At 34.0% G+C, this 12288-nt stretch overlaps 1 protein-coding gene across 2 annotated transcripts; it reads left to right on the forward strand.

The window, feature by feature from the left end:
- Positions 1–1760: 1760 nt before the first annotated feature.
- On the forward strand, positions 1761–11475 carry Mst85C. 2 transcript variants are annotated; one of them, XM_088237198.1, is made up of 3 exons: positions 1761–2175; positions 9896–10111; positions 11179–11475. In XM_088237198.1, exons 1-3 carry the CDS (start codon positions 1880–1882, stop codon positions 11336–11338), a joined length of 672 nt encoding a protein of 223 aa, XP_088093324.1. In that variant the 5' UTR covers positions 1761–1879; the 3' UTR covers positions 11339–11475. The 2 variants fall into 2 exon arrangements, with proteins under 2 accessions (XP_088093324.1, XP_088093325.1); XM_088237199.1 differs by lacking the exons at positions 9896–10111; positions 11179–11475 and adding an exon at positions 10169–10406.
- Positions 11476–12288: the final 813 nt, after the last annotated feature.

A 12288-nucleotide genomic window follows, 5' to 3' on the forward strand; every position in this document is an offset into this window, starting at 1 on the left:
TAATATATCGATATAATAAACCAATACTTTAACCCCAGAGGCTCTTATACTTCACCAAAGTTAACAGATAGATGGAAGAGTTGAGGAAATGAAGATGTTTAAACTTAGGCAGAACGCTTAATGTTTTGTAAAGTAGCCATTTCAACCAGCCAATGACAGTACATAAGCCCAGTAAATACCTAGACTTCCATATGTCCATCCTAAAATGTTTTCCTTTGTTGCAACAAATTTAGTTTTAAATATCGGATACTTTTTACCATGAGAAATCCCGCTAGTCGAAAAGCTAGTAAGTCATAAAACAGTTTTATTTATTTGTTTCAGAGTTGAGAGACAATAGAATGCACCGGACTCTGATCTCCAGTCATCACATCATCTGACATAACCTCATCTGACTTACTTGGCAAAAATAGCCTGTAATTTTTATTATTTATTCAAAATAAATATACTGAGTAATAATAACAAGATATTTTATTTAATATTATTATTTTTAAGAAGCTTCTTGTTTTTTGTTTTTTTTTGGTTTGGTGTTTTTTTTGTTTCGTTTTTTCTTGTTTTTTTCTCTTTCTTTTTATTTTTTTTTGTATTATCCGTTTTTTTTTTGCTAAATAAATCAAACATCATGCAAGTTTGTTGGATGGTAACTAGAAAGTTTGATTTAAACTTGCCTCAAGTTTACAAAGTTGCAATTTCAAACTTGGGTCAAGTTTGAACTCTTGATACTTCAAACTTGATACAAGCTTGAGGCAAGTTTAAATTGCTGTCTGAGCCAGAGTGCCCAACAAAATGTAAAATCCCCTCCATACTCTTATACCCGGGACGAGCTCTGCGTGAAAACTGGATTTCTGTTTTCATTATCAAAGGCATCAATAAAAGCATTTTTATGTCTTGGATCCCAAACAATATTGCATGTGGTATTCCTGGTAAAAAAAATGTGAACGCGTTAGCAAATGAGGCGGTCCTTTCCGGGGACCCTGCCTGAAGTATTTGATTTACTACTACTGGGTGATCTTATTATGACAAAGGAGAAGCAACTTCACGCATCGCTAGAATATTGGGTAGCCTCCTCCTAAGCTAACGTAACTAAATGCTAAATGTGACAGAAAAACCTCGGTTTTTCAAAGTGATTCTGATCACGTTTAAAACATCTTCAGCATGCAGAATTGGACACTGTTAGAATTGCTTTCACCTGTTCAGAATTCATGTCCCGAGACTCTGCCATGTGAAATGTCAGCTTGACGAGAAAGATCTAAACATAAATAATTGTTATTCCATGTTCCTATTCAACCTCTCCGATATTAAAATTCCACCTACTACTAATATATTACTACTAATACCTGTCCCAATCCATTAAATTTGTGTATAAAATTTTACGTAAATATCATTTAACTAATTATATTGTTTTAAATGTATAATAGGTATTCGACCGGATCCAATCCCAAAGTCTGAGACTATTAGTCATCAGAGTTATGAAGTCCTTTCCAATTAACTTTATACAAGTGGATGTTTCTGATGCATTCCGAATACATTTTTTTATTATTAGTTCTTTTCCAGAAAACTCTGGAAATTTTGACGCATTCGTTTAAAAATAAACCATTTCCTTATGGCCACACTAAATCTGTGTATTGTTTTCGTTCTTGGTGGAATTTTGGAAGTGTGGATTTTACACCGAAATACGCTAAAAACACTAATGAAAGTATTACGATTGGATTGTAAACGATAAGTCGAACCGTTTAAATGATTGACAGACCTTTGAAATAACTTTTATAATCAATCGGAGATATCATACCAAGTGTCATTTAGTGCGTATATTTTACGAAGTATTGTTGTTTTTTTTTGTGATTTTTAAGTTGGTTTTCGGGTTGATGCGAGATTGAATAGCATGTCGCTTTCGAGTGACAGCCAGTGGCAACAGTTTGGCATTGAAAAGAAGTCTCCGGCTAAAGATGGCCAAGGGTTCAGCGGGTTTTGCGAGGGGTTCAGCGGCACGCGGCAGGTCTCATCTCATGCGATGCCGCAGCCCACAGGACTGCCGTGGAACATTCAGGACATGTCTTGGAGCACCGCGGGCCCCCATCCGGGAGTAATGGAGTTCACAGCCACGCCACACAATATTGATAAGACGAAGAAGGTCAGCGTACTCCATTGTAAAAGAAAATCAGACCTACAACCAAATATGTAAGTAAAATCTTTTATATAATTAGTAGATGGTATGATGCCATCATAGAATTAAGAATACTCCAGAAACTGCATACGAGCATCAAACAGAAGGCGACTAAACTACTCCTAAGTGAGTAGTTTTACGTTTGGACCCATTAGTTTCTTTGCAGACGTCACTCAGTACGCAACTCCTGATTTGAATTCAACTATGCAGTTTTGTGTCCTTTTAAAGTGTAGAACTACTGCTAGGATTTAAAGAAACAGGGTGGGATCACATTTCATGTGTAATTAGCCAATGAATGTGCAAGTAGCGAATACATTACTTGAAAATTAAATTATTTTTCCATCTGTCAGATTGTCGAAGAAATCAAAATGGACATTTCGCTAGCGTTGCGTTGCCAGGGTAGTATTTTTTTTTACCCTACTTTGCTCATCTTATGAGAGAACTAATAAAAATTGGACCTCGGATTGAACAACTCTGTGGTGGACATTTGACCGACATTATCTTTAAAACATCAAATATTATTTAACATGATATATAAATATCTGTTTTATGTAAAATAAAATTTGTTTTATATTTCAAGTTCAAAGTTCATTGATTTGATTACTCTTATTAAATGAGCCTTTACTTATCTACTCTGTCGTGTCAATCAATATTTCCGCAAGCACAATAAAAATTTGGAGAAATTAACAGTTATCTTTTTTTTTACCTTACATTTGTGTTATGATTTTATTTTTTCCCATCGTGCAACATTACGCGGCGACTTCACGAATGCGCGCGGCGAAAGGGGGGCATAGTGGGGGAATTTCGGACACAGTCCGATGTATTGATATGAGTCTACGCTCCTTCTGGACTATTCTTAATTCTATGGATGCCATATTAAGTCCGTGTCTGTGAAATAGAGGACGAATGTTTTCAACTGGATGGCTACTCTCGTGTAGAAATTATGAATAAAGAAATTGAGAGAAGATAAATCCGCTTCATAGTGTAGTGGCTGGCCTGTTTCCTTACCATGCTTGAGGTCTCGGGGTCAACGCATGGCAAGGCGGACTTGAAATGTTTATTATATGTCATTCACTGCGATGCTCACATACGTCTGTGAGCGCCTATGACAGCACTACTACTCTGAGCTCACAGCATAATATGCAAGTTATTTAGTTACCGAAATCAATACGTTTCACATGGCTTGTTTGCATTAAAAAATTTTAGTGCTTACTCAGGTGTCCCCCAGGGATCTAACCTGGGCCCATTGCTGTTCTCTATTTCGGTAGTCAGATGGCGGAAGGGACCATCTGTAATTTTCAAAAATGTTCAGGCGAGCTTAATTTCATGACTTTCATCCACAAACTACGATATTTCCGAGTTACTTTTCAATGATAAAATACCATTCTAACTAATGCTCGTTCCTACCCACATACTGTCAAGTAACATAATGTGAAAAAAATCTTATCCAGTATATTTTAGTAAACAAGTGGTTAAAGGTGCATAAAACAAACAAATAAATAAAGAAGTGATAAACAAACAATCTGTATTTTTTGTGTTAATGTTATTTCGGTGAAAAGTGGTAAATAATATTGTTAATTTGTGAAATGTCTTTTTGACAGATAATTTTTTTCAAGTTTCAAGTTTATGAATGTGTAAAACATAAAAAATACTCATCAAATAATACAAAAATTAACTAATATTAAATTTATATATTTAAATTATAATAATAATATATTTTAAGTGCTATCCTTGCATAAATTATTGAAACTTTTAAACCGGTACTTTTGTTTTTATTCATTGTGTATTTATTCATTTATGATTAAAACTAATACTGCGTTTGCAATGGCACCTAAGAGGGATCTTAAACAGAAAATCGCCTCACCTAACCTAGAATGCCTGATGTCTCCACAACCGGCTTCTATTAATTTGGACATTACCAACGCATTATCTGCATTACAAACAGATATAAGAAATATGAGTGATAATTATACAGAGCTTAAAAGTATACTACATAAAGACAGAGAGAGATGGAGTGAAGTCAGCCAGTATCTCCGCTCTGTTGACGACCTAAAATCCCTAATCACTGGAAAATTATCTGAAATTGAAAAAAGGCTATTGCTGGTTGAAAAAAATAATTCAGTTATTTTGGAGCATAAATTTCTAGCAAAATTATCTGATGAGTTAGAAGACCGATGCAGACGAAGAAACAACATCATAATATACAATATTCCAGAGTGTTCAGCCTCAACATCTATACTACGTCAAACTGCGGATACAGATCTCACCTTAAAAACATTGAATACTATTAAGAAAATTGAAAAAGATGACGTTATCAAGATCTACCGACTTGGCCCGCTTCGTCCTGATACCACAAATGTTCGCCCAATCAAAGTTGTATTATCGAACCCGACATTGGCTACTGAAATATTTAAAAATAGGAATAAATTAAATTCCTTCAAAATAAATTTCGACCAAACACCTGTACAGCGTAAGGAATTGTTGGACCTTAGGAATGAATTAGAAACTAGAAAAGCCAATGGCGATCAAAACCTTACCATAAAGTATATTAACTCTTCCCCAAAGATTGTCAATACTCTTCCAAAAAACTATACAAAAAAACTACAATAAATCTATATTATCAAAATATTAGAGGCATAAAAACTAAATTGGATTTGCTAGCGACCACGATTCCTACATTAAATTATGATATAGTAATTCTTACAGAAACATGGCTTGATAAAAACATAAAGTCATCAGAACTTAGTTTCCATAATTATAATATTTATCGCCTTGATCGTAATATTAACACAAGTAAGAAGTCTAGAGGAGGAGGTTTATTAATTTGTGTAAATAAAAATATGAAATCCTCTATTATTCCCTGTAAAAATGTAAGTGTTGAACAATTATTTGTTAAAGTTGAAATTCAGGGTGTCAAGTTGATTATTGGAAGTGTATATATCCCCCCTAATTCTGATTCTTGTCATTATAATGACCATTGTGAAGATGTTGAAAGCATTTTTAGAAGATTTCCTAAGTACCAAATGTTATTAGTGGGTGACTATAATCTTCCGAGTTTTAACTGGCTAAACTTAGTGGATACAAATGTTACTGGTGTGTTGACTATGAACTCGAGTATAGTTAGAGACATGGCCGTTTTCCTGGGTCTGTCACAGTGTAACTATGTATCCAACTCAAATAATCGTTTTCTGGATTTGATTTTTTCTAACATACCCTCAATTATAGTTGACCAAAGTGTAGATGCTCTTTTACCTATTGATGCCCATCATCCACCATTAGATATTACGATTTCCAATTTATTAATTTCTAAACTAAAACAAGTGACTACGTACAGAAATTTTTCAAGAGTCGACTTTTCACTAATTTGTAATTATTTGGAATTAGCTGATTGGAGTTTTCTTCAAGACTATGATCTAAATGACAATCTCTTAGCTTTTTATAATATTTTAAACTCTTCTATAGAGCAATTTGTACCAATTTCAGTTCAAAGGGAAAACAAATATCCAAGTTGGTTTTCTAAGAATTTGATTGATTTAATAATCTCCAAAAAAATTATGCATAAGCAATATAAAAAAACCAGATCAATAACTGATTATATTGAATTCAATAAGATTAGGAAGTATTGTAAAAAAACATCATTAATATGTCACAATGCATATATAAAAAAGATCGAAGATAATATTCTGACTGATCCTAAGTATTTCTGGAGATATGCTAAAATCCTAGACAATAGCGATACTGGTATTCCTAAATCTATGAGATATGGAAATAATAGGTCTAGTAATATGCAAGATACCGTTAATATGTTCGCTGACTTTTTCTCCAATGTTTATGATGATGCCGTAACTTTAAATAAAACAATGGAAAATAAATTAACTGAGCTTATTGACCTGCCTAACTTTACTATTTCTGATAAAAAAATTATCAAGTTTGTAAAATCGTTGGATAAACGTAAGTCTGCTGGCCCTGATGGTATTCCTCCAGTCTACATTATAAATTGTATTCATATATTAGCACATCCTATTAAAATTTTATTCAATAAGTCTTTAACTACTGGCGTATTTCCTGATATATGGAAATATAGCCACATTACACCCATATTTAAAAAGGGTAGCAAAGATGAAATATCCAACTACAGACCTATTTGTATTCAGTCTACCCTCCCTAAGTTGTTTGAAAAACTTGTACTTGATAACTTAATTATACCTTTAAAACAAATAATTGCTCCTGAGCAACATGGGTTTATTACTGGTCGTTCAACAGTCACCAATCTCATTTTGTACGAGAATTTTATTGCTAGTGCACTTCATAAGAAGCACCAGGTCGACGCTATATACACCGACTTCAGTAAAGCCTTTGACAAAGTTTGCCACTCTAACTTGTTGCAGAAACTTGGTCGACTGGGAATACGTGATGAACTCTTAAAATGGTTCATTAGTTACTTATATAATAGAAAAATAGCAGTTAAAATAAATTCTCATATCTCCTATAGTTTTTTAGCAACAAGCGGCGTACCCCAAGGATCACACTTGGGACCTATTTTATTTTTAATTTATATAAATGATATTGTTGAAATTTTTAGCGATGTAAAATATTTGCTTTTTGCTGACGACCTTAAACTTTATAGAATTGTAAATAATACTGATGATTGCAATACCCTGCAGATGAATCTCAACAGAATTCACGAGTGGTGCAATAAAAATAATCTTTTTCTCAATATAGATAAATGCCAGGTTATTTCCTTTTCAAAAAGTAAGAAACCTTTAATTTTTAACTATTTGTTGAACCACGCAACAATTGAAAGAGTTAATTTCATTAGGGATCTTGGCGTAATTTTTGATGATAAACTTACATTTATCAAACATATTGACAAGATTTCAAACGAGGCGCTAAGTATGTTGGGATTTATTTGTAGGGTTACTAATAAATTTGAAAGTATCGCACCAATCAAGTCACTTTATTGCTCCCTGGTTAGAAGTCGTTTAGAATATATTTCTCCAGTCTGGTCGCCCCATTATCGTGTACATTCTGATTCACTCGAGCGCGTCCAGAAGAAATTTCTAAAATATATTAATTTTAAACTTCATATTCCTGCTGCTTTATTTAATTATAATCAATTGTTGTCTTCAGCAAATCTTTTAAGACTTTCTGATAGAAGAATCCTAACTGACCTAATATTACTTTTTAAGGTGATCAATTCATTAATTGACTGTCCAGATTTGCTGGAGTTGGTGTGTTTCCGTGTACCTGGTCGACATACCCGCCACAGATCTCCTTTTTGTTCTACAAGTTCTAGAACCAACTATCACATGCACTCGCCTATCCCTAGGCTCCATAGATATGGCAATCAGTATGAGGACAAGGCTGATATATTTGGTTCTGGACTTGATAGTTATAAAACGAGTCTGATTTCTTTTTTTCTCTCGCAATATTATTCTTAAACTTTTCTTTTTATTTAAAAATGTTTTTTCCTTTTTTGTTTTTTCATATTTATGTATTTATTTCGTTATTATTTTTGGTTGCTTTTATGTATTTACCTGCTTGTTACTATTGTTATAGTTATGCAATTTTTATAATTTTTTGTTATGTTTCTATATATGTATTTTTTAATTTTTTTTTCATATTTATGTTCAATATATGTTAAAGGCAATTTCTGCCGTTTATGTAAAATAAATAAATAAATAATGCTGCTTTTTTTCTTTTTTCCACGTGTATTTACTGAAATATTAATTTCAACTTTTGAAAACTAAAACACAGAAAAAAATACAGATGGTCCCTTCTGCCACCTGACTACCGATTTATATCAGTGATATTAAAAAAGTTGTATTCAATTCGCATTTTTTATTATTCGCGGATGACTTGAAGCTATATTTGAGGGCTAAAACTTTGGATGATTTTCGTACTCTTTTTTAAGTTAATTTTCTATTGCTCAAATTGGAGTTATATTTCCACTTAACACTAATTTTTTCTACATTTCTACTTATCTCTTCTTTCTCAAGCTCACCTACAACCTTCAACTACTCGTATGTTGGAGGCTCAAAGGATATTGGTACTTTCTCCTGGGGGTTCTGCCCTTTGCTGTCATACTGATATTACTTCTACTACTACTACCACCATTCCATTTTCCAAAGGGGTAGGCAGAGAGAATAGACCGCCACAAACGTCTATCATGGCATACATTTCTAGCTTCTTACACATTCATACATCTTGTCATACACGCCCTTCGGTTCTGCCTGCTTTTGACATGACCAGACTAAAGATTTTAGTAAATCTGATCATGTCACGCTTTTCTTATATATGCCTGTTTCACCACTATTTTGTCATCCATTCGTTCTACATGACCAAACGATCTCAGAGACCCTTTCTTAATTTTATCAATTATACCTGACTCAGATTTACATTCTCGCCTGATTTTATCATTTGTAACCCTGTCTTACATTGATTTGCCACACATTTATTTAAGAGATCGCATTTCAACCACGTTCACTCGGCTCTCATTCTTCCATTTTATCATTTGTTACCCTGTCTTACATTGATTTCCCGCCCATTCGTCTATGCTCATCTTTCCTCTGCTCTTACTGGTATACTTCAGGTTTGACGATGACATTGACCAGAGATAAAATTAGTGCCCTTCTACAATATCATGTCATATCACTGCGGGAGCAAGTCGACTTGTGCCCGTATTCCATGTTACAAATTTGATCACATTGATGGCACGACTCGAGTCAGGTCTATTTTCTTTGATACAATTTTACAAATATAGACTTAGGCCCAAATTTAAAATCGCTTTTTTATCGTTATGCTAAGGATTTTTTTTTACTTTTCTTTATTTTACTTGTGTGTCTGTAAATGGAGTATCAAATGATATTAAATTTATTGATTGATTTGGTGTTTATTTTGTAGAACTCCAGATTTAAACTTATAATTGAACAAGACATTTGTTTGAAAATGCCCTAACAAGGCGAAACAATTGTCACAAAGTTTTAATTTTTATATTTATGTTTTAAAAAATAAAATAAAGTGTTCAGTAGACTCAAATCAGTGTTTGATTTCTAATATTATAAGTTATTAGAGTTCTTATTATTTACTATTCAAATTTTTCAGACCATTTCCTAAAAGTCGTTAACTCGTGCTGGAAAAATGGAAATCGAGTTGTGGTAGTGGGATTTGAACCCGGGACCCTCGACCCGATTCAATATGATGATATGTCAAATTGATATTAATAACTCAATTTGGCAAAAAACCTGACTTGTGCCCCTTTTCTGCGTCAGCACAGAAATGTACAGGTTATAAAGCGTGTCAGGTCGGCCACTCATTAGGCTCCCCCCACTCTAACTCTACCTAGCGCTGGCAATGTAAATAGTGACGTTCGCCCGCACACGACTTAGTTGGCGGTGGATTCCACCGCGCACAATATACGTAGAAATTAATATATTCTATTCTATATTTTCACCTGTATAGCCAAGGTTTAACCTGAAAGTGAATCAACTCATATTTATTGAGGATTCAGCACTTGGTCTATACTCGTCGGGGTCCTATACTATTAAATATTAAAAACAAATTAAATTCAAAAAAACTAATAATTTATATAATATAAATAGCGGCTTCCATCGTCGCCAGCGCTTCCGAAACAGTAATATCAATAGTGGGTACGATCCGGTGCAAAAACTCTAATCATCATAACACCATAGATTCCATCTTGTATGTGTTCTAACATGAAGTTTAATCTGTCAGTCCCTCGAAGCAGCTGATAACGGAAGAGAAGATGGCGGCCTACTTCGACGGCATGCACATATCCGGGGAGTATGGCACGAGCGGGGAGAGCGGCGCGATGGACGTGGAGCTTCTGCCCGCCGCGGATCGCCTCCGCGGGGCGCAGCGCATCGTGCTCAGTCAGGAGATACACCGCATACGCACGGAGCCCATAATACCCCCGGCCCTCCTGCAGAGGTAACCTGTTGTACACGACAGATTTCTTTATTACGGATGTTTTTATTTCCTCTCCAGGTGTATTCTGTCGAGAAAGCTCCATTGTAGGAGAGGAATGTTATCAGTGGAATGGGAGGTCAAATCGATACACCCTCTACCGAGGCCTGGGCCCCTAGGGGCAGAATTTACTTGAAGAGAGCTTGGGAGAGTCTTTACTGTGAGCCAAACTGTCATAATGAGAAAGTTCAGTGGTTTTTAAATTAAAAAAAATCTTAATAGACTATCAAACTAAGTCCAAAAAAACTAAATTATTGTTTCGTATCATATTATCATCACTATGATTTTTTAAGTTTTGCAGTTATTCCGCCCGTGATGTCACGAGTTGTCATCGGTGAGATGTATTGGCATTTAAAAGTTGAGCCCCGTGGCTGTCAAAATAAACTAAGCGTTAAAAAAAAATGGCTACCCGGAAACAGGATATCTATCTCAACAATGTTATAATTGATTAACACTGATTGGCTTGCGAGTTCCGGGCCGGGTTACCCGATTTAATAAACTATTCTATGTAAACTATTGTATGTATCTTCCGACTTATAATTGAACGAAGTTATGCAGAAAGCAGCCTGCCATAGAAAAGTGAAACTGAGATAATAGTACTTTTATGAAGAGAGTGAATATACAAATCTACACAAGAGTTGGAATGTTTTTGACTCTAACAAATGATAAACAATGAATAAATTAGTTTTTTTTAATATAAAAAACAAGAATCTAATTATATAATTGACTTGTTTTAATGTTTTTTTAAGTACCGTAATTTTTTTTTTGTGCTATGGGTGTTTTTTGCAAATTAAAAAATGCCGCTTTTGTGACCGACACCATTTTCAGAAGGAGATTAATACAGTTTTGTGTATGAAAACGATCTGGCTATTTTTAGCAGAACATAGAATTGACCTTACTGCACCCGATAATATCAATATCTAATGTTTTCAAAATTGTGGACTGGCTGCTTTCTGCATAACTACGTTCAATTGTTTGTCTGCTTTCCAATAAAAAATAAAATAACTCAATGTGTTTTTTTTTTTTTACAGATTGGAAAAACCGTGCACATCCCTCGTGCTCTGGCAACCTCCTAGAAGAATAATAGACAGTGACAAAGATCCCAACAATAATCCGGACGGCAAAAGGTCGACTAATAAAAGTGTACTGGTTTCGTGTCTCGGTAGCAGTTCTATGGACATGGACATGTAATCATACTGAACAATTAGTACAGATCTGCTGTTGGGCAAATATAGAACTCTGTTGTATCGTCCAGTCCAAAACATTCTTTTTTTTTTTAATGTATGTTTGGACCCCTGTATATAGTAGCCTTACGTGTCATGTACAAGGCTAAGGTACTCGGAAAAATTCGTTATTGTTTATCTTGGAAATGGGATGTTTGATCACTGATTTTGGTTTAATACAAATTATTATGAATTATTATGAAAATAAAACTTTGTTATCAGTGTTACACAATTTTATTATTTTACAAGAACACAACTATAGTTTCGGGAGAGCACTCCTCCCATCGACGGGTGATATAAAACTAATATAATAAACACAGAATATTGTTCACAATGTCATCGAATCTAAACAAAAAATAAACAGATTATTCAGTGAAACTTAGAGCAGGGGGTTTTTATTCTTATCTAAGGTGTTGGCATATGAATGGATGGTTATCTTAAGTACAGATATGAAAACATGGACAAAACATTAAGTCGAATTTATTTCTTGTGCTATTCTATGTGCTAAATTTCTTGTGCTATTCTATGTGCTAAATTTCTTGTGCTATTCTATGTGCTAAATTTTAAGAAATAAATTCGACTTAATGTTTTGTCCATGTTTTCATATCTGTACTTAAGATAACCATCCATTCATATGCCAACACCTTAGATAAGAATAAAAACCCCCTGCTCTAAGTTTCACTGAATAATCTGTTTATTTTTTGTTTAGATTCGATGACATTGTGAACAATATTCTGTGTTTATTATATTAGTTTTATATCACCCGTCGATGGGAGGAGTGCTCTCCCGAAACTATAGTTGTGTTCTTGTAAAAGAATAAAATTGTGTAACACTGATAACAAAGTTTTATTTTCATAATAATTTATAATGAAGTGTTACGAAGTGAATGCCGATTCAATTAAAAATATTGGTTTAATA

Source organism: Micrasema longulum, unplaced genomic scaffold, assembly GCF_059751315.1.
Source record: "Micrasema longulum isolate JH-2025_06_02 unplaced genomic scaffold, ASM5975131v1 h1tg001665l, whole genome shotgun sequence".
NCBI classification, from domain to species: Eukaryota; Metazoa; Arthropoda; class Insecta; order Trichoptera; family Brachycentridae; genus Micrasema; species Micrasema longulum.